The sequence below is a fragment of the Thunnus maccoyii genome, chromosome 21 (genome assembly GCF_910596095.1).
Source record: "Thunnus maccoyii chromosome 21, fThuMac1.1, whole genome shotgun sequence".
Classification (NCBI taxonomy): Eukaryota; Metazoa; Chordata; class Actinopteri; order Scombriformes; family Scombridae; genus Thunnus; species Thunnus maccoyii.
Genome location: NC_056553.1, coordinates 23,103,421 through 23,126,922, shown reverse-complemented (window position 1 = coordinate 23,126,922; position 23,502 = coordinate 23,103,421). Strand labels below are relative to the sequence as shown.

The window sequence follows — 23,502 nt, the reverse complement described above, 5'->3', positions numbered from 1 at the left end:
AGATTATTGAGTTCCTAGTCGGATAAATGGACAAAATAATGTAAATTTAAACAAATTTATGGCACTTTTTGACATTAAAATTATTGTTCAGCTTTTTCCTGAATACAAAATATGAATAATTAATCCATTTGCTTTTTAGTTGCTTGGTAACTTTTGGTTTAGAGTAAATATGCTGCTTTTAGTGTCATTTTGTAAACATTTCCATATGTAGATTATATTTTTTTGACTTATAAAAGGCAATATAAGTGTTGTGGAATGATTAAAAAAGTCTGCACTGCGTTACCAGACAACTAGTAAAACGACTACATGATGTTCACAGATGGATCACTTATTACCAGCTCGTACGCTAAAATCACTGAAAAACAGCATCTTTGTAGAAGTCAGAAAACAGTTCAAAACAATAATAATTTAAAGTATTTCAGGACATTTGGGAAATCAATTAGTTAAAGAAGGGACCCTCAAATTCCTGACAGCTGGCTTTACACTGGCTGATATTTGTTGCATATGACATCATACATTTTTCTCAAAATCTCTTTATTTAAATGATCAACGTCCTTCGTAGATACATTCATACTTCTACAGAAACCTACTGACAGACTGCAGCAGAATCTCCTGTTAGTTTAAATACAAAATATAGAAGATATATACTTTAGATACAAACTTTGCCTAACAGAAACATTAGGGAATTTTTAAAGGACAGAAAGCAGCTACAGTCTGAAAAAAACTGCTACTTTCACCAACTGCAAAAACACTATAAACTGAATGTTTAACTGGCAAAACTCACAAAGTTTGACTTGAGAGTGAAAATAGAGAAATGGCTGAATTTAGTTATGAGATAATAAAAGATTCAGACTGAGGCTTACTAAAAGTAAAATGACATGTTGTCAGACTGCAGGTGTGTTAAATAGAAGCTTTGTGTGTGTGTGTGTGTGTGCTGTGTGTTTAACTCCTGTTGTTCTGCAGTGAGTCTATGAGGATCTTGTTGTACTCGGCCACTTGTTGGGAGACGTTCTTGGCGACTGAGTCGAAGTCGCTCTCCTGAGACTTCGAGGCGATGACTGGTGCTGCAGTTAAGGAAAGATCACTAGTGTAAAGAGAAACGACTCTCACTGAGTCATGTGTCATCTATGGAGGATGAGTGGCAGCACTTAACAACTCAGAGTTTAGAAGGATACACTCTTTCATTACAAAGTTGTTCTGCTCCAAGTGTTGCCATTTCCTCTCCAAGTTGGCCAGCTGGAACACAAAGCAACAAGAGGAAATCAAAACACAAGATTAGCATGTGAAGCAAAGGTTGTAACAACATCCTTACAGTGGTGCTAATGCCTTATCAAGGAAACTTTACTTCCATTTTTATGCACATGGAGCAGCAGAGGTAACAGAGATAAAGTTATTATCTAAATCTCTTGATGGTGACAGGATCAGACAGGATTCATGTTCAGTGTTTTTCTAAACACCAAACGGTACAATTCCAAGTTTACCAGTGAAATCTTTTGTATAATAGCAGCCGTCCTCAGGATGCCTCCATGTCAGAGCTCTAAGTACTTTTTTACTTTCAGTTTCTTCACCTCAAAGATATTTTTAAAGGGAATTGTTGTTCTACTACAACATTAACTAATGAATATGAAAGAAAACATTCAAGAATTTACTGAATCATCATTTAATTCATATCCTGCAGTTCTCTGGTTAAAATCACAATAAAAACAGAGTTAAACAATCCAATTTAGATAATGATATATTATAAGTGATCATCTAAATTATGTGGAATCCTTTAACTCTGGTGAGTATTGTATTACAGATTTTTATGATTGGTTACCTGCATTGTTCAATTCTGAGTCCACACACACACACACACACACACACACACACACACACACACACACACACACACACACACACACACACACACACACACACACACACACACACACACACAGTCAACTTTACCAACACACTGCTGGACACAGCAGCTCATTTTACACACAAGCAAATCCTTCCAGCAGACACAAACACAGTAACTCATGTGTCAGATACACATGAGGATCTATTTATGGCTGTCTGTGAAGTTACATCACTTTTTTATTGTTTTATGTTTATTTATTGTTTTTATTTATACATTGCTTTTAATGGTTGATAATGTAAGAAATGTATATATTGTGTAAATACAGTAAGATTTGTAGCTCTCTGTAGAATTTACTACAGTGTATTCTACAGCAGTGGTTCCAGTGGTTGAATACAGATGTATATCAGTGTGGACAGATTGCTGTCTGTATATATACAGTACATGTATGGAAGAATTTGGAAGTGAGGATGTAAACATGTAAAATATGCTGCAGATCCAGAGAATTTAGTTGGTTGTTTGTGTTTGAGTGAGAAACATATTGAGGAGACTTGAAGGTTGTAGTCACTGAACACGTTCTGTGTGCAAACAATGCAAATGTGTCACAGTTTGGTCCATAATTGTTGCTGTTGTGTCAACTGTGTGAAGAGCTTTGAAGATGTGGACTCAATATTGAACCATGCAGGTAACCTAGGTAACCTCAGGTAGACATGACAAGTGGAATAACTTTATTATGTATAAATGTAACCTATGAGTGTACATGTTCATATCAATGTCTTCAGCTACAGAGACAAATATAGTCACATATTAAGTATAAACACACTAACCTGAGCATGAGTCTCGTTTTCTTGCAGTTTGGTCTTCAGAGCTTCGTGTTTCTGGTTCATCTCCTCTAACAGCTGTCTGAATGAATCCCGGCGACGAGTCAGAGATACACGGTCCTCCTGCAGTCTCTGCACCGCAAGACACAACATACGTTTTGTTAGCTTACGCTTTAGCCTCACAGTAACCTAACAGAGGTAGATGTGGTAGATCATGTAGTTTAAGGTCATTTGTTAGCTGATGGGGTTGAATATTTTGATGTAAGTCAATTCTGTGGCTTCTTACTGTCTTCTTCTCCTCTGCTGCGTGTCTCAGGGTGTCCAGGTCTCTGTAGGTGTGCAGCTCAGACTCCATGGTGCCGACGCGCTCCTTCAGGGTGCTCAGCTCACCTGAGATCTTCCCCTCTAGCAGCTGCACCTTCTCCAGGTCATGCTGCAGCCGCTGGGACTCTGCCAAAGATAGTTTGCATATTTAACATGTTTGACATGTTGGGTTTTTCATAGTAGCTATCATTTACTGGGGTGTTTCTGTGTGTCACTGACCGGTCGTCAGTCCCCTGGCGGTGCTCTCTGATTGGACCACCTCCGTCTCTTTGCTGACCAGCACCTCCTGCATGTTCCTCAGCTCACTGGCTGTCACTGTATCCACCTGACGTAGCCGCAGCATGTTCTACACGCAGACACACACACTTACTTATTCTTCTTTACCACAATTTCTGTCTTTTTCATCCTTGGTATTTTATTTTCTCTGTCCAACATCCTTGCTCGTTCTTTTATCTCTCTCCCTTACTGTAACATTTACATTCCTCAAATCCCCCTTCTCTCCCTCCCTCCTCCTCCTCCTCCTCCTCCTCCTCCTCACCCTGCTGCAGTGCTCCAGGAGGGAGACGATGTCCTCCTGGCTCTGGGTCATCTTCTCCTGCTCCTGAGCCTTGGACTCCTCAAATGATTCTAAGAACCCTGAAAAAAGAAGGAAGGGAGGGAAGTTACTGTCACTTACTACTAGCTGTTAGTAATTATATTTAAACCAATAAAGCCATTATGGTGTTTGAAGAGTAGAAAAAATGTTAGCTTTAGCAACTCCTGGTGGTGATATCAGAAAATGCACTTTTTAAATGTATTGATGGAATGTTACAATTGTGATACAAAAAGATATGAATGCTGCACTCACGGTCGATTTCCTCCTCTTTCCTCTTCAGCTCCTTGTATTTCTGTTGACACTCCCCTTATGGAGACACAGAGGACTATTAGTTTAGAAAGAAATCCTATTAATATTAAATACACACTTTATCTGGAGGCATAGATTGTATGTAGGAGTTTGGTGATATGTCCAAGTAAAGAAACATTTAAAGCTTAAAGATTAGTCAGTGGACAGAAAATCAATTGGCAACAATGTGTATAATCAGGGATTATAAGGTCAGGCTAACAAAAAATGCTATCATCACAAATGTGAATATTTGCTGCTTTCCTCTGTTTTGTAAAACTGTAAATTAAACAGTTTGGGGTTTTTGACTGTTGGTCAGACAAATCAAACCATATGAAGATGTCACCTTGAGCTGTGGGAATGTTTGTCATTCATAGTTTAACCCATTAACTGATAAATGCACAAAATAATCAGCAGATTTGACTTTGATGCAGTTCATAGTGTCATCGTCTCCATTTAAAGATAACAGATGTGAAACAGATTATAGAGGTAATGTATCAGAAGCATGCAGTAGTGAGTAAACACTGTGATAGAAAGCTGAAAGCAATCATAAAGTCTTACCCTGAGCTTCCTCTGAGTCCTGCTCCAGCTGTCGGATCTCCTCAGTGATTTGTCTGGTCCTGTCCCTGATCTCTGTCAGCCTGGACACACATACACATTTAACTTACAGGGTGAGGTGAGGTCAAAGGTCACAGGGTGACTGTTAATGTTTCTTGTTTTGCCATTTAAATCAGTTTTTGTACCTCAAAATAGATCAGTTCATGATACCTGAAAGTATTTGAGCTCAACAAAATTTTGAGAACTTTTACTCAACAAAGCTGCAGAGATGCTGCAGGCCAAAATGGATCAGTGGTCTGGATTTGGCTTCATCCAAGTCATTTATAGTAAAAGAACTGATATTCTAAGTCAATTGGTTTGGAGGTGATTTTCCTAAATGTCCACCATCTGATCAAAAATGAAACCTGACAGTGCAGATGGAGAATTTAGAAGCTACAACAAAAGAATCTTGTGGTTAATATCAATACGTACTGTCTTTCCATGCTGGCTATTTCCTGGTTGTCCTCCTTTACCTGGAAAACAAAACAACAGCATCTATTCTTTACTGATTCTAAGTCTGTAAAGTCATGTGAAACCTCTCACTGCCTTTTACAGGAACCAATATAAAACACAGATTCAACAGATCTTTTTTCATGTATGATTTCAACATCTGTACACTACCACATTAAAGATGACTGCAGAAGTGTGATGACTGTAAATAAGTCTTTAAAGAAGGGATCCAGCAGATTTACAAGTACTAACAAGTCGGTCAACAAAACACTGTGCAGCAATTACTGCAAACTTATAGGATGATAGAAAAAAGCCATGAATAACAAAATAAAATAATTCATAAAAACACTGTGATAACAAGCTATCACAATTAATTTGACAACAGAAGAATGTAAAGAATGTAGATTTTTTTTATATGTATAGCACATTTAAATTAATGTAATGTAAAAAAAAAAAAGTCTAATAAAACTTTATTTATACATAAGATTTGCATACTTGAGTTTTATGTTGTTCATTAGAATGACGAAGCTAACCTGTTTAAATAATTTCTCTCTCTCCTCCTGGGGGGAGCCCAGGCTCTTGTGCTCTGCCTCCATGGTGTCACGCTTCGCCTCCAGTGCTGACAAAGTCTCATGAAGTCGAACCACTTCCTGCTTTATCTGTGAGTGGGACAGCTCCTGCACACGGACAAAACAACTTACATTACTGCTACTGTCACTACACTACACATACTGGTGCTTCTAACACAGCTACTACACTAGTGCTGTGGGATGTCACAAAAATGAATAAGCATCTACTTCACTTTCTCTTTCCCTCAATTCTATATTCCCTTCCTGCCTCTCTCCACACATACTTCTTCTCATTTCTCCCTTCCATTTCCTCTCTTTCTCTCCCACCCTGCCCCCTCCCTTCTCTCCTCTTGTTGAGCCAACTCACTGCTTCGTAGTCCTCCTTCCTGGTCAGCAGGATGTCCAGCTCCTCCTGGAGAACAGTCAGCTCCTGAAAAACAATAAACAAGGAGAAGATGGAGAAAGGAAAATGACGTATTGTACATGGTGACGAACATGGCAGCAGATTAACCTACAGTATGAGTATATCCTTTGCCAACATGACAACAATGTGTAAAATTACCAACACATTTACAGTTAAGTTCATTCTAAAAGAGCTTAATAAGGAAATAGTGCCATAACAGTGTGATACATATGTTACACTGATACCTACTAGGTGTAGGATCATGACAGTATTAGTGTAAAACTACATTAATACCTGTAGCAGCTCCTCATTGGTTGTTGTCATGGTGAAATACTTCTCTTGCTTTGCGGCCGGCATGGCCTGGACAACCTCGTCAGCAACACGTCTTTCCCTCCTGATCTCCTCTTCAATGGCCCTGATAGCCTCCTCTCGTCTGCAGAGCAAACACAAACAGGGTGGGGGGAGATATTTTTTTTATTTGTTTCATTTTTTTTTATCTTTATTGGTCTTTTATCAGACAATATCAGGAGAAAGGAGACATGTTGAAGTTAAGGGTGACCTAGACATGGGACAAGGTCCCGGGAAACCCAGGACATAGATAAGATAGATAGAATAATTATGATAAACAGCTGGATGTATATGAAGGAAGGGTAGAAGGAATGCAAGATGGACTGGAAAAATGTGTAGAAACAGTTTGTTAGCTATATATCCATTTGTGGCTTCTTTATTCTTCCCTTTCTTCCAGGTTTCTCACCTACCTTCCTTTTTGTGCCTTTCCCTTCTTTTCCCCATCCCTCTCTATCCTTCAGTTCCCCCTTCCTTCTGTCATCCATTACCGGATCCTTCTCCCTTGCTTCCTTTACTCCCTTCCTTCAGTCTTCAATTACTCCCTCCCTAAAATGGGCTATACAACTTGGAAAAACAGATTTCATAGATATACAAACATGTTTTAAAGATGTTTCCAAGAAAAGGAAGGAGGGATTGACTTCCACAGTCATAAATGTTTAGCTAGCAGAAACCGTGCATGTCAGCCTTCAGGTTTTACAACAAGGAACAAAGGTCTATTGCTGCGCTGGCTGCTTTGAGACGACAGCTGAATTTAGTTTGTCTTACTGCTTGCAGAGGAACAGGTAGGTGTCTTTGCTTATTATTCAATAATATGATGTAAAACGGCAAAAAATTAAATTAACTACTGAGATCACAAATATTATACGCAAAAAACAGTAAGGACACTGGCAGATGATGTAGTGTACGCAGGTTAAAGGTCATTCAGCTGACACATATCTACATGGGTTCAACAGGTGCGAGTGTTCTTCACTGAATTCCACTTTCAAGAACTCTACAGTTTGTTTTCTAGAAAAGAAATGAGAAAAAAGGGACACTCCAACGTTCTGCTTTTTGTTATATATTCTTTTTGCTTATTTTTCTGTCTTACTCAGCAGCTGGTCTTGTGGATCTTGGTTCTTCTCATCAGAATCAGTTTTATTAGTCAAGTATGCTAGCATACAGAGAATGTGCCTTGGCATAGGTGTAGTTGTTTCCTGCTAACTGTTGCCTGCATGATGCACCTTGAAAAGAGAACTCATTTACCCTTACTCAGCTTTCACACCTAAATTCTTCAGTTGACTTGTCAGTTTATTAGTTGTACGTACACAAAATGATCAGTCAATAACCAGACATTAGGTTTTCATTACCACTGGAGTGCAACATTTTGTCTTATATCTTTTGGGGGAAACAAATGCCATGATGACTATGATTACCTAGATTACAGTTAATAGTTAGATGAACCCTTCCAATTATCTAAGTTTACATGAGAGGTTTCATGCTCAGAAGGAAGATGTGTGGTAGCCTGCAAGGTAAAAGGATCAAAAGGAATACATACTGTACATACTGAAAAAATGGAAAGATAGTTTCTGCTTTTTCACTTGGATTTATTCAGAGCATCTTAATCTAGTCCTTCTACTTCCTGTGAAAGCTGTTTCACTGTCACTCTGTTCTGCATGCATGTTCTTTCCTGAACAAACGTAATTCAAAAGAATAATGTTAAAGACAGACAAGAGTTACGATGCAATATTTTGCAATAATCTGTTTCTAATCTGACTTTTTGGAGGCATGCAACTACATGTGTCATGAATTGCAACCAGTGTGTGGCAACACATGTACACACAGGAACCTGTGGAAATCTGTTTACCCATAAAGCTCAACTCAAAGTGATGCTTTAGAAAGACTCTAGTCTTTGTAGCAGCGTCCTGTAAGCACACATATGCGGTTCAGTGACAAACAGATTAATCAATTAGCTGCTAGACAGCTACTATATTCGGTTACTCAGTGTTTTTCTACTTATCCTCTTTCAAGGAGGCATTATGGACAGGTGCCGGCAACATCTTCTACTGCGGTGGATGATTGCTGTGGTAGCAATGAATGTACTGGGAAACAATGCTAAGGTTGTGGAAGCAGACAAACTGGTAGGAAAATCTCTATTATAACTGTGAATATCGCAATTAGTGGAAATATTTTCAGCTCACACAAATACAGTTTTTAAGAATGTTTTCATGCTCTTCTTGTCTGTGTTTATTCAGATTGATCATCTATTATAACTTTGATCATACCAAATTTTATGAGAAATGTATGAAGGAATGCAGCCGATTCCAAGTTTTCAATTTTGCTCAAAGCTTTAACGTGTCTGTCCATCCATCAGCAGGTAAAGAACGTAACCAACCGTCAAGAAGTCATTCCTTATGATGGCAAAGGTACCTCTATTAATAAACTGGTGATTGAGAAGAACCAGATTACTTTGAATGAGCAGGACAGACTAGCCCTGGCTCATTTTCCCAAACTGGTAGAACTTCACCTGGACAATAACCTGGTGACCAATATACCAGCCCACTACTTCTCTGTTGCACCACACCTCAGAGTGCTGTCTCTGTCTGGAAATATGATCCACAGGTAAATAAAAAACTAATAGGAACAAGTTTTGAATATGTGGAGACTAAATCTCTGTAAAACTCTAGTCTTTTGAAAACATACAGACCAAAATAAGGCAAAATATTTGAGGGGGACTGCCTCACTGGTATAAGTATGTGTTACAGTACTTGTACTACCACTGATCCTATCACTGGGTGTTATTGCAGCCTGGACTCTGAGTCTTTCTCTGGTCTAAATGACCTCACAGAGCTGAATCTGTCCAACAACCTGCTGACAAGTCTCCCTTCACAGTTATTCAGAGGGATAAAACATCTACAGGTAAACTTCAAAATCCCTGGGGATATTCTGGAGGATCCCTAAAATGTGCAATGATTTCAATATTTATAAGGCCTTTGTTTAAAAAAAAAAGTTACTATGAATTATCTGGCAAAAACTAAATATCAGGTCAAAGATTTACATGTTGTGTTAACCTGACCTTGTTTTCTCCCTATTATTTAATGTTTGAAATACAACCTAAAGACATTTGTGTCACAGTAGATTATTGTCAGTAGGATCTGTATCATCTAGTTGTGTTAAGCAGGTTATTATCAATCCCTTAACCTCATCCAATCTGGTCCCATCAGGTGCTGAAACTACAAGGAAACCCCTGGAACTGTTCCTGTCCGCTGCTGAGCAGCATTAGAGAGATCAAAGCAACAGGAGTTAGATTTGGTAATAATTATACAGCTTCAAAGTTTAGTACTATAGCTCATCTGTGACTCTTATCCAGGCTGGTCTAGAATTCTACCTGCTTATGTTTAGCCTCATTATTTCATTGTGAGTGGGTAAAAATATAGATGAAAACATATCAATGGTACACAATCCTGATGAAAAATTACATTATTCTTTTTACTTCAGAGGATTGTCTCTCCACAACTTTCTCTTCACTTTCTATTACAAGAAGCAGTTTTCTCAGATGTCAATGTTGCAAAAGAACCAAACGAGTATGCTCATTTGAATAATTCTGGGACCTTTTCTGATCACAATTAGTAAAAACATAGAGCTTTATTATATAAGATATGCACAGCTGGTCTCTTGGTCTCTAGTTGACTTCCAAAGGTATCTATTATTTGCGATATTCTTACGTGTCAGGTGCAGGTGGTGGGAAATCTGGCCTCAGAAGGAACCAAACGCTTAACATACATTGCTCATTAAGTTCACATTATATGTCTCTGCCTGTGTTGATCAATTCCTACAAAAACCTCAAGACCACACCAAGACATACACACATTGAAGTCCAATTTCTCACTAGCCGTCTGTCTGTCTGAAAGCTCACTGGCTGTGGAGTTTGTGAATTAGGCACAGTTCAAACATTTGACCTACTCAACTAAGTGAATACTCAGTAATTCAGTCAACTTAATAATGATGTCCTGTTTGGCTCTACAGCAGGGCCACCTATGAAATGTGCTTCACCAAAGAGGCAGGCTGGAAAGGATCTTTTAGAGGCTACAGCTAAATGTTATCCATCACCACCACCATCCTCATCCTCCACTGCAGACCCAAAAAACCCAGTCAACTTTCAGCAGCATCAGGTCCCAATCACTTTGCCAAAAACTACCCTGACTTCAAGCACCACCAAGAACCTCAGCATCAACAAAGGTAGGACAGTTTCTATTATATATGTGGATGTCCAAATAAAACATAACTTAATGGACACGTCTCTCTTCCCAATCTCCACCCTCCAACCCCAACTAGACCAGACACCCGTGCTCGGCAACACATGGAAGTTCACAGCATGTGTTGCAGCCTCGACTCTGTGCATCTTCATGCTCATCGTGGGTGCCATCAAAGGTCCTTCCTGGTACAAGCTCTTCCACAACTACCGGCATAAGCGACTGCAACAAGAAGAGGACGGCAGGGAGGACACTGTGTCGACCGTCTTCTCAGAGACAGGCAGACACGTGAGCCATCAGACATTCACCTTTAAACAAGACGACGGGCAGGTAGAGGAGGAGGAGGAGGAGGATGGGTACTTTGAGGATCCATACATCAAGAGAGAAGAGTGAAATGCAGGTGAGGGGACTTCAGCAGAAAGACGAAGAAGCGCACAGCAGCTTCAGTGACGAGAAGTGGAGATAAAATCTAAAAACTAGGTGCACACTGGGTGGCGGTTAGATTGTACAAACAGAGCCAAACATCAGATTATAATGTGTCTTCTATATGTACAGTTTGCATTTCCTCAGGAGGATAACCTGACAGCAAATTGTTTATTTTTTAATTATTTATTTTCTAAGGGTCAAAAAAATGTGTCCTGTGACTCTCTTTGAATTTGTTGTAGTGTTTAGCGATCTAGGAATTCAAGCTATGGCTACTATTTGTCCTGATTCTATGTGACTCTGTAGCATCACATCAGCACCACAAATATGAAGTAAAAACTTCACTATAAAATTTAAGCTCTTGTTCACCTAAGATCTGCAATGAGGTTATATATTCACATCTAATTTGCACCCAGCTTGTTTGCTGGCACTAGTTTGGAGAGCTGGTAACTAACTCCAAAGTGCAAGGTAAGATGGTGCAAGCTTCTCTTGATGGGGGTAACACAAGAGCTTATGTGAGTTCTTCAGGTAAAAGGGATAAAGATGTGATGCAGAATGACCTATTGTGTAATACTAAATTAGCGGTCATTCAGACTGAGAAGAGTTGTTAAAACTGTGTTAAAACAATGCAAGAGGCTGTGTTGATGGGGCCCTATTGTTTAAGGTACTGGTGACACATGAAATATGATCTGGGAAATCCAGTTTGAGTAACAAATCCAAGAGTCTGAAGACTTAACAGACGCTAAAATGTTGATTTTTAATATTCTGGAATGGAGTAATCATCAAAAGATGAGGCAGATTTAATTTTTTTTCTCAATGACCCTATGCTTTTTCTGCTGGTACCTTCTGTGTTGATCCTGCGTTGATTTACTGGCCTCATTCAAATGAATAACATGGACTGCTTAGTTTCTCTTCCTATAGAGAATGGGACCACTGATGTATTTTATGCAAGTCTGTATTAGTTTGTATTTTTGACATTGTGCAGCATCATTCACCTGGTGCCTATATACTAGGTTTACTTTTTATTTGGCTACTTGGCCCTAATGTTATCTACAAAAAGCAGGGATTCATTCTTCTGCTGCATTCGTGCTGTGCATTGTAATGTTTACTGCCTTTCCAAAGGTATTTATCTATTAATTAAGGTATTTTCCAAAAATTCGAATTAAAATTCTAAAAACAAATTCAAGATTGTTGTGTAAATGTGTTAACTCATGAAACATACTAAAATTACAGTTGTTCTCCAAAATACAGTTGAAGTTCATAAACATGACCACGACTTAAAATAAATTCAACAATTTTCTTACTTGACCACTGGCCTTGCTACTGTCACTAAAAGCTTTCTTTACATGAATGTACGCTTTTCTTCTCCAATGCTTTCCTCCATTCAAACATTCATTCAAACAGTGAACACTGGCTATTTCGGCAGGAAAATCCAAGTAATTTATATACATTTTTGAGAAAAGGCAACAATTTATATAAGTAAATATAAGATAATTTCTCAGCATAAATCTCTGTGGGAGAAAATGCACTATAATGATCATAATTTAAACCTCCACCATGTACTTACTCTCTCCTCTCAGTGAAGATTCTATCAATGCTTTCAGCCTCGCTGTCATTCTGGGCTTTCAACTGGTAGGAAGAAAAGGAAGGAAAATTAGAGGAATGAGAGGACATTTACATTATATTTGTATAAAAAGCAACATTCAGAGCACTTTTTACAATACACAAACTCAGACTACTGAATAACATCCCTCCTATCACGTTTTTTCATAGTTAAATTGTTCAAAAATGACATATTTCCATTCTTTGCTCTTTTTCTTATGATTAATAAGTGTGGGGTCACTTGTTATTATCTGGACACTCAGACTATGAATTTCTATTAATAGTGTATTATTGGAGACCTAACAGTATTTTTCATACTTATCTAACACACACTGAGTTACACTTATCAAGAAATGTCACCAGTAGTGTGACAAAAAGCCACAACAGTTTGCAGCACTTTGAGAACTTGCTCACAGGGACTTTTTGGAGGTGTAAGAACTGTGGCATAAAATGTGACCGAGTTCCTAGAACGAGTGTAAAGGAGAACAGATTTTTTTCAGTTCCAGGAAAAGGTCCAGAGACAGCGGGACATGTCACCTCACATCACTTCCTTTGCAGATGTTGCTGCAAACAGTGCACAAATGATAGATGAGACTTTACTAATAATTGATGAAAAATTAATAAGATCTACATACCTAGAAAGTTTTGCTCACATACATTCACTTACTGTATATATTCACATACATATTTTAGTTTTCCAAGTGTCTGGTGACATGAAGAATCTTGACTGAAGAACTTTTTTTTAATTTTTCCGCTTATATGTATACTTACACTGTTGTAGTCATTAACCATTTCATCCATCTCTGTGTTGGTGTTGAGCTTGTCCACCAGCTAGAAACACAAATAAAGACCAAAACTGAATTAAACAAATAGGTTACATATCAGTAGGATCCATCCAGTGTTTAGTTAGGGTTGTGCAATCTACTGTAAGCCATACAAGACTTCTGGAAAATACCTCATATTTCATCAGCCGCTTCAGCTTTTGTAATATTCCAGTAATGGGATTTCAGATAGTGTTTAGTTATCTCTAAGTATATTGACTAACAGCTATAGCCATTAAACCATTTAGCTGCAGTGGAGGGGGACCTCCGTCCTGCCTGTAATTTGTTTGAGTGTTTGTATATTCTTTAACACTGACTGTAGGTTATTAGGGTTTACACCAACTAAATACATGAAAGGTAAAAAAGCTCTTTCTGTTGGTTGCTTGTAATGTTTATTATGAAGAAACTTTAAATTACTTTTTCAGCAGCTACTGAAATACTGTAACTCTAGACAGAGCATCGGAAGACTTGTTTAAATGTTTAGGTAGGACGTGAGGTTTGAGAACATCCACTAGTTTACAGCTGTTTACCATGTTGTAGTCAGCAAGCTGGCCTTGTAGATCCCTAATCTCTGCAGCCAGGCCTTCAGCTCTGCAGAGGAACATGAAGCAACAAAGGCTTAGTAACTGAGGAGTTTTTTCAGTTGTTATGCTATGCAATGCACTATTATCATCCTTTTATCTATTCCTTTACTCACTTTTTGTTCAGGAGAATCAAAAAATGGACACTGTCAGCATTAACTAGTAAAACTCACCTCTTCTCATAAGACAGATAGACAGAATTCTCCTGGTTGTAGTTGTCAATCTCTTTGTGCAGTTTGCTGGTCTCAGTGGTCAACTCGTTGATCTTACTCCTAACAGCACAACAACAACAATAATATTCACTTCTGCACAATGGACTGGTATGAACTGAAGGTTTAAAATGGAAACACCTGCAGTAAAGTGATACCAGTAAGAGCTCGACATGTTTTACTAAACACACATTTCTTTCTTGGTGTCACATCTAATGCAGACTTTAAAATATACATATAAGCTACTATAGTCTGTTCCAAAGTCATAATATGTTATCTAGTTTGATAACACAATAACATATAGCCCAATGTGTGCATAATCCTCTTTCATAACTTCAGATATGAGTGAAAATATTTTTAGAGGCAGTAGGACTAATGTGTGTTACCTGAGAAGGCCCAAGTAGTAAGACTTATCCAGAATCTGTCTCTGAGGTCCTTTTGAGGATGGAAGAAGGGCGGGTGTGGTGACGAGAGAAAGAGAGAGTGAGACAGAGGTGAGCCTTGTAATAATGTGTGTGTTAGCGTGGCTCACAGTTACAAATTAGACAAATCTCTGTGCTAACAATCAAACCATGAATGAAATACAAATCTGTCCACGTGACAGTCGGCTAATGTCTCTTCAAACCTACCTTTCATGCCAGTCTTCATCCCACTGAGCCCCTGTTGGGTGACAGGCCTGTCAGTCACTTTGATCTGTGCTGACAGGACTCCAGGGGTGGAGATGGGAACGCCGCCCCTCATACCAGGATGACCACTCGTACCTGGGACCATCTGAATGAAAATGAATGAATGAAACCCCATCAGACCAGGTGCCACCTATCAGCAGACAATACATCTGAGGACATATACAGATTTCCCTAATTCAACCACAGTGGATATATTCTCATATGTCTTGTTTGCCAATACATAATAATAATAATAATAATAATAATAATAATAATAATAATGATAACAACAACAGGTCAAAGCATTGTGATATTTTTTGGGCTTTAGGACTTCTGCTATCCAAGTTGATACTGTAGCAAAGTGGCCAGTATACTGAGGGGAAAGCTTGTATCTCAAAGCTAAAATGCATCAACTGCAGTTGACTTACCCCAGTTGCAACACGTATAGCTGTAGGAGGAGGTCTGACAGCGGTTGGAGGTCTTCCAGCCCCAGGAACCACAGACCCACTGCGGCTCATAGGCCGGCCCATGCCGGAGGGAGGCCGCTGGCTCGCCATGATGCCTAGCACCAGTGGAAACAAGTCACAAATCCAACATTTGGAGCTGCTGGTTGGAAACTAATTCATACAACCTAGACGCACCGCTATGGCTTAATGATTGGAAATATGTTCGCTTGGTGACAGCAGCCAAGATGAAAGTGAAGCTCCCTTGTGACTGGAAGTGTGCTGGTTTGAATCCTGAAACAATTTCCATTTCTATCTCTGCCTACACACACTTGATCCAGCTAATAGGATGAGACTAGAGAATGGAAAGATAGAAAATATGCAGTGCTGGAGGTCTTTGGTTCATGAGTGAGCACCACTTACTTAAAATCTGTGCAGGGGCCCCAAGGTTGGCGTGTCAGTGTGGGACAGTGGTCGAAGAGAAGAAAGAACACTGTTTTTGTACTTATCAGTTATAATAACAGCTCTGTGTTTAGGTTACTTTACCCTTCATACATGCATCTGTCTCAGCTAAGTTAATGAATGATGTCCAGTTTGTGCTGGTTTGAGGTTGGTTTATTTACCAAAGTCAGTCTTGCACCAGTGAGTGCAAATCGAAGAATTTACAAAACGAGTCACTCATAGTTAATCCACGTGTGATTCAATGTGATTCCGTGCAATGTCACTGAGTTTGGAAAACCTTGTTTTTCTGTCAAGGCTGTAGCAAAAGAGCTCACGCACCCTCGTTAGCTTGCTGCTAACTAACACTGATTTAAAAGGATGAAAGCTACAAATAACAGCCCGTTGATAGAATTTCCAATAGCTTAATGACCACACAATTTAAAATATCAAGAAAATGTTTGCCGAACGGATAACAATTTATCTGCCAAAACCTTTGCCATAATAATGGTATATTGCAGTTATATCTGTGAAAATAGTGTAACGTGAACTATCGGCTAAACTTAAACAACTTAGCGTTAGCTCGTTACCACGAAGCAGCTGTTAGCTACCGAGCGTTTCGTACCTTACACTTCCTTTCTGGCCTTTTTCGTCGACAGAGTAGACTCTAAAATTTCCAACCGAAGCGGCTGTTTAGTTTGTTTAACTAAAATGTCAACCAAATGGTATAGTTAAATTAAAACAGAGTAGCAGCTCGAGATGATGTTGACGTTACCCCAGTAACCGTCTTCTTCTGCTAACGTTAGGCAGAGTTTACGCTGAAAAGCGCGCTGCTGCCCCCACCGTCAACTCAGAGCATCAACACACTGAACAGTCAATGATCAGCATGTTTCAACAATACATCCTAGTATTGTATATTTCCTGATGAATTATTTTATGATTGGTATAATAGGAAATAGGCTTTGAGTTGATTTGCAAGATGATATAATTATATCTGAGTCTGAATAATAAATGTTGTTTGTGTTTTGGTTAATTAGTTCATTTAGTTCGATTTTGCATTTAGTTTTTAATTCAGTTTTCTTTTATCATTGTTGTTGTTATTTCAAGTTGCTTTCTTGTTCCATTTCATCATTTAAGATGAACATGAAATCATTTTATCGTAATTACAGCTCTTACCCAAACAATATTGATAGGAGTGAGTCAGACAAAGGCCCACATGATCATCTAAAATTCCACAGTACTCAACCAAACCTGTCTGGAGACTGTGTTCCTGGTGCAACATCATGTGACATTCATGTGTCTTCCAATCTAAATCCACTTTCATCTGCGATTTCAGACGTAGTTTGGCAAGATGAGTCTTGATTTTGTCAGCTAGCATGCTATTCAAGAGCCAAAATCATAACACCGTTACATAGGCCTGATAAAGCCTATAACACTAAAGGAAAGACCTCTGAAAATTAAGCATTTTGATGATAAAATCTTGATACTGTATGAGCAAAAGAGTTGAATTAAGTGTAAAACACATAGTAGACCTATGGTCTATACTGTTGATTAAATGTTTAATAACAGACACATGTAGACTATATACAGAACAGGTAGCTTTTCAATCCCTTTAGGCTCCACTTGAGGTCAGTGTCTGTCTTTGTTTCCAATTCAGCAAATACAGTCAGAGCAAATAACTACATTTAGCAGAACACTAGTCACATGAAGGCTTCATTTGAATTCAGACTTTAGTCTTGCATCTTGCTTTATGTTTTTACATGATCAAAGAACTATCCCTGAAACAATTCCACCCAGTACAATACACAAGAATGTTAAATACTGAGCTGAACAGATAGTAACCTGATGAGAAAGTCCTCATATAATCAAGTATCACAGGTCACACAGGAACATCACAGGTGCAACTAATTACCGTAATAGTGGCTGCATTCCATTTAGATGTCCCCATTCCACAGTCCTGGTATTATGCACACTGGTACGGCTTACTGGGACACTTCAATGGACAGAACTGTCATTAATGTTATTAGTTACACCTGTGCCTGTCCTGCAATAACAGTGTTATCTGCTGTGAAAAAGGTCTAGACAGAAAAGACACATCTCTGGTCAAGGTATGGTGCGTTTACTTCTTGTTTTACCTCTGTGATAAAACCAAATGTTTATCTGTGACAAGCTAAAACATAGTGTAACAGCAGCACAAGTACAGATGGGTTGTGAGTTCAGCAAACTGACTCAGTAATGTTGATTACACAGCAATATTTAGCTGACATTTGCTGCATTAGTCAGCTTAAGTTATCTGTCATACCGGAACAAGTTTCTGAATTAAGCAAAGACATGTTTCATTGCTTATTAATTTAACTTTTAATTTGCAAGAATGTGTTATTTCTACTCTCAAAAATGACATAGCCTCACTTAAAAGCCCCCAGGCATACAGGTGTTTTCATTTATGAGCTGATTAAACCTCCTGTTAGGGCAGCATCATTTACACCGTCATCATTTTTAAAATACAATATATAGAGTTTAGGTGCTCTAAGCAAACTAGCATTTATCTGGCCAACTTCAACCTGAAATATGGTCCAATCAGAATAACCGCAAACACCTGTGCAGGCTGTTAAAATATCTGAAACAGAAGAACGCGAAACACAAATGAGAGTTTTAGTTCATTTTATTTCATGTTTAATAATCACATCACTAATTAACAAGTAACCACAATAAACACTTTTTTTCCAAACCAAAAAATAAAATTCAAATTAATGAAAAAAAAAAAAAAACACACACACAAAAAAAACAATAAGGAGGTTCTGCAAATGACATAGTAAGTCTACCTAACACATCCCATTGTTGTTTTTCAGCATGCTCTGCAGGTACAATAGGTGTTTATTAGCTAGTGTTACACTTGCATGTCTGGTATGAGCGCGGCAGCAGTAGATGAAGCTCTACAACGGCTCCTTGGATAGATTACGGGAGCCTTTGTTACACAAGCCAAACCTGACAGCTACAGTTAGTCTTCTTAAACCTTAAACAAGGGTGTGTTAGGGTCTCGGTGTGTGTGACTCTCCAGGGCAGACCGCTGCTCTTTGAGTGCCATATGTAGCGTACAATATGTATTGATATGCTAGGCAGCAGTGCTCCCAAAATTATAGGCCTTTACATCGACCTCTACACTTACTGCCTGTTTAAACAAGAGATTCCCAGGTCCACTGTGTGATATTAAGTGTCATGATTCAGGTGCATTAGCTTTTAGTCCCAGTCTGCTTTATTCTTTTATCATATGAACCTGAAGAGGTCACAGTATTCTGAAAGAAAAAAACGTTTACCAGCTAATCAGAATATTATTTTCATCTCTTAAGACTGGGCTTGTGCTCATGTGTTAATAGTATGTAGGCATCAACCCATGCTATAAATTTTGATAAAAATGTCTTGAATTAATGAAGCTCTATGTCGCCAGTTAAACATTTCTATATCAAGATGCTGTTACAGGGCTGTGAGGAGAATCTGGTTTTATGAGATTCTCAAGCTGACTTTGTAACTGTTGCGTTGGGGTTAAAATCTAGTCTTTTTCCTTGGAGAAACTCCAGGAAGGTTTGTGAAGCCGCACAAACCGAAAAGTAAAACCCCTCCAACCATGAGAGCACAACCACCATGAGCCTACAGTAACACAACGATAAATACATATACAAAAGTGTTGCGTCTTTAGTACAATATATCTCAAAAGACATTCTTTCACTTCAGCGGCCCCTTTCTAATAAAAAGGGCAGACTTTTTCAACAGTAATTTTCGCCATACTAATAATAAGAACAAATAGTCATAATAGTCATGATAAAATGTTCTTCCCCTTTCAAAAACCATTAAAGGTACATGGACATAAAAGCTGTTCTGAACAACCTTGAAACCCCCCACCCACCAAACCCCCCAGCTGCTGCGGTACTTTGTTTTGTTCTTGATTTTAGGGCCAATAAGAGAGCATCAACAATAAAATATCTATATACATCTGTGTGCAATATCATAAGTAGTGGTAAGTAAAAACCCTGGGGTAAAAGCAAAGCTAACATGTTTATGGGACAGGCACAAGGAGAAGTTTAGCTAGCCAACAGCCGTGGCACAAACAAAGAAATTCAACTATTTGATGACAGCTGTTTTTTTTTTAATGCAAGACTCAATCATTGACTGGCAGAGAAGCGCTCCAACATCTGCATTCAGAAGACATTAATTCGACGTTATTGCCCATTTATGTAAAAACCAAAACAGGATCTTTCTTGGTTAGATTAATCGTGTTAATCAAATTAACAGGGATTCTGATGTAGAACAAAATGAGTGAATCTAAACTGAATAGTGTTTCAATTCATGATTTAATAGTAGAGGGAAAGTTCTTGCTCTGTTCATTTCATCACACAAAAGCTCATTCATAATTAAGTCATCCGGGATCACTTGTTCATAGAGGAATTGTTAATTAAATACCACCACTCCATCACAGTGAGCCCTCTTTGATATATTCCAGCATTAAGGTGCAATTTAGTTGTGTCAAAGCTTCTTCACCGACCGTTATTAAAGTGACAGTTTGAATAAAAAAAATTCAGGAGTGTTTTTGTAGTTTTATGTCACCTCTGAGGGGCAGTCAGTGAAGATGTGCTTCTAAAACTGGATTAACTAAATAGACATGATTTTTTGTTGTTTTTTTTAGAACTTGTTAAATCTCTGACAAGAATTTTATTTAATTTGACTTTTTACTCAAACAAATTAACTGTGGTGGAGATGTTGTATGCATATAATCCAAACTGTAAATTGCTTTATCCTTTTTTCACTAGATCAGTATTATAACTAGAGCTGGGTATTTTTTGCTACCATCTGAAATGTGTCTGTTGTAGTAGTATGAATATCTAAAACTGAAAAGCTGGCAATGAATATGCAGTCAGATTCATAATTATCTGCACTTATTTTTTGATCAGATAGTTTCTGTTGCCAATTTTAGACTATTTAACGTTGGCAAAGTTCTCGTGTGGCTGCTTGTGTTTAGACAGCAGTCAACATTTGAGAAGTTTGGCTTCTTTTCATAAATGACACAAGGGTTTTGTAGAAAAAAAAATCTTTATATTCCTTAAAGTGAAAGCAAATGCAAGTTTAAGGTATTGGTAATTATTGTTTTGGTATCAGTAGCATTAGTAAATGATACCCAGCCCTTGTTATAACACTATACTTAAAACGGAGCGAGGATGCGATGCAGTGATGGCTGGCAAGCTGATAATGAGCAGAACCAATTTTACTCAGCTTTTTTAGCTGATAAATCACTGAAATAATTAACTGCTAAAAAAAAAAAAGAACTTATACTAAAAATACCATCCCACCAATAATCCATCTCTGTAAGTTTGAGCCATGGAGTCATTGTATACAGATCAGCACCTAGTTTGGAATCAACTAAACTAAGAGGTGAAACTGCAACCATCAGAATAGATTTCTTCCTGCCCATCACTGTTACAAATTGCCCCAGGGGGTAGACACACGGTACCAAACCACAACACTTGAGTTATAATGCACATAGGCTTTCAGCTCTGGGCATGATATTATATTATCTGGCCATGCATTATAAAAGGCAATTGGAGGCAACAGTTGAATACATTGCTACAAGAGAAGAGGATAAGCCACATGTTCCACTGCCAACGAGAAAAGTGCTGAACACATATTATAGATGTTTTTAGTCTTCAGCTGAAAGCTTTTTGCCAACCGCCAAACAACATGCTACCATTACCCTAATAGAAACACCTGAAATGGGACGACAACCATGACTACAAACAACTACCAGGACACCTTGATTTACAGAATCCTCTTAAAAAACAGCAAGTCGCTCCTCGCATTTTTATTTCCGTTTTCGTCAACTACGACAGTCTCTTTCTCTGAGCAGTTTTAGGTGCGAGCCTGCATCGACCTCGTTTACTGTAGTTTTCAGGTAAGAAGGACAGGAGGCACATACGAGACACACAGCTCCTTTAACGTCAGAGACATTTTTTTTTTTTTTTGTATCTGCAGCGTTTAAACATCTTCCTCATCACCCTCTGGACTGCATGCTCAGTTAAAGCTTCTCTACTTAAGCAACTCTCTCTATTGTATTTCAAAACACCTTCAGGTTCGACACGTCTTTTGCTATTTAGTCATACACGTAAAAACACACTTCAAACGCATCTTTTTCACCGTCCTAGCAACACCTCCTTCATTCACATTCTCCCTCCCTCTGAATGTCATCTCTTTCTTCACTGTGTGTGCCTTGGTTTACAAAAAACCTGTGCGTTTCCAAGATTTTCTGAGTGCTATCGGAAAAAAGAAAGACCGTCCCGCTGTATTGCTTATACAGGAAGAAACATACAATAAATAAATAAACCCTTGTTTTCAAATTAAAAAACTAGGAGGGAAAAAGAAAACTCGAGAAAAGACAGAAAGTAAGATCAGATCAGAACACCAAAGCTCATTTTTACACAAGTTTGTCACTCAAACACATCATCACAAACACAGAGAATAAAGAGTTAAACAGCCTAAAATGGTTCAAACAGCCTACTTGTTGTTTAGCTTTTTTTTGTATGTATGTCAGCTTGTTTATGGTGAGTGATCCTAAGATGGAGAGTGAAGAGAGACGAGGAGACGATGAGATAGACGATGAGTTACTATGATATTATTGAAGCAGAGAGTCAGTGGTTACTGGGAACAAACGGCCCCTAAAAGTCACAAGGAAAAGAGAAGCTATGTGTGTGTGTGTGTGTGTGTGTGACAGGAGCCATGGGTTAGTCCAAGAGGGGGTCTCCACATCATTCAGTTGACAAATGAACTGCTGTTTTTTTAGGGTGTGGAGGCAGGATGACGCAGGTTTCCGAGGGTCCACCACCGGGCTGTGGGAAACCAACAATTCCTTATTAGCCTCCTCGGAGAAGATGCAACCAAAATATATGAGAACACCTTCCGTCCGCTCATTTCCTTTCACATAGATTCCCACTGAGGCCCAATCTTAGTCTATACAGTCGCTTCAGCCAAATATAGTAAGGTGAGGGTGGCAAACGATGAGGGCGATGGTGCATGATGATGAGCTCAAATGTGAGAGAAGAGGCATGACAACATGATACTAGAAGTGGCAAATCTTTTAGATGAGTCATAATTTTTAATTAGAGCTTAAAGATAAAAGGAGGTTTTAAGAGCTTGAGAGGGTCAAGAAAGGTCAAGATCCCTTTAAGGGGCTGCTGTTGTCCCCCTGGACCTCCCCCTGAAGATGCAGCAAGGAGGGGGCAGAGGGGGAGCCGGTACAGCCTGCAGAAGCCAACGACTCGTTGAAGGAGACACTGCGTGGAGTCGGGTGGTTGTGGTGTAGATAATAGGAGGAAACGTGTGGGTGGGGTCTGTTGTTGTCCTGGGGGGCTGGCCAGGTGATGATGTCGGCGCCGTGGTCCGTGCGAGAGCGAGCATTCTCGCGGAAGTTGAGCTTGAAAGACTCAATCTGCAGCAGAAAGGTTGGAGGAGGTGAGGGAGAAAGAGAAGTCGAGACAAAGGTAGAGAGGAGAAGGATGTTATAGGGGGGGGGGGTTGAGATGAAGAAGTGAGGAGGGCAAAGGGATAGCAGAATTAGATGCCTGTAAGATAAGAAGTCAAAAAATGACGGTGTGATCAGGTGCATTGGACTGCATATAACATGATGAATACAATACAAAGAGAGAGACACATTTACACTAGATGCAGTCACAAAGGCAACTTTATCTGTTAACTCTCACGCAGTTAGTACATTGATTATACAGTATGCTATGTTTGAGATGTTTCCTGGCAACAGGATATCGTCAAACATACTGATGCAGATCGCCGGGCAGCCTTGGCATCTCCTCCTTCCATGTTTC

General features: G+C 38.9%; 3 protein-coding genes across 3 annotated transcripts in view; 1 reads left to right on the top strand and 2 right to left on the bottom strand.

Moving 5' to 3' along the window:
• Positions 1–517: 517 nt before the first annotated feature.
• On the bottom strand, positions 518–16,453 carry ift74 (intraflagellar transport 74). Its single transcript, XM_042399881.1, has 20 exons — positions 16,269–16,453; positions 15,191–15,324; positions 14,727–14,868; positions 14,484–14,532; positions 14,062–14,160; positions 13,838–13,898; positions 13,258–13,317; positions 12,452–12,513; positions 6,179–6,317; positions 5,849–5,911; positions 5,446–5,589; positions 4,895–4,935; positions 4,427–4,506; positions 3,833–3,886; positions 3,524–3,621; positions 3,205–3,331; positions 2,948–3,111; positions 2,668–2,793; positions 1,176–1,236; positions 518–1,058 (listed from the first exon to the last, which is right to left on the bottom strand). Exons 2-20 carry the CDS (start codon positions 15,317–15,319, stop codon positions 943–945), a joined length of 1,815 nt encoding a protein of 604 aa, XP_042255815.1. The 5' UTR covers positions 15,320–15,324; positions 16,269–16,453; the 3' UTR covers positions 518–942.
• On the top strand, positions 9,586–12,445 carry LOC121888405 (leucine-rich repeat-containing protein 19-like). Its single transcript, XM_042399883.1, has one exon. It carries the CDS (start codon positions 10,246–10,248, stop codon positions 10,852–10,854), a length of 609 nt encoding a protein of 202 aa, XP_042255817.1. The 5' UTR covers positions 9,586–10,245; the 3' UTR covers positions 10,855–12,445.
• A 1,834-nt stretch (positions 16,454–18,287) lies between the features above and the next one.
• The window catches only part of LOC121888571 (microtubule-associated protein 4), a 122,183-nt gene continuing 116,968 nt past the window's right edge, over positions 18,288–23,502 (bottom strand). Inside the window, exon 19 of the mRNA XM_042400196.1 lies at positions 18,288–23,244. Within this exon, the coding sequence (XP_042256130.1) occupies positions 23,237–23,244 (8 nt within the window). The 3' untranslated portion in view covers positions 18,288–23,236. The remainder of the gene's footprint in view (positions 23,245–23,502) is intronic.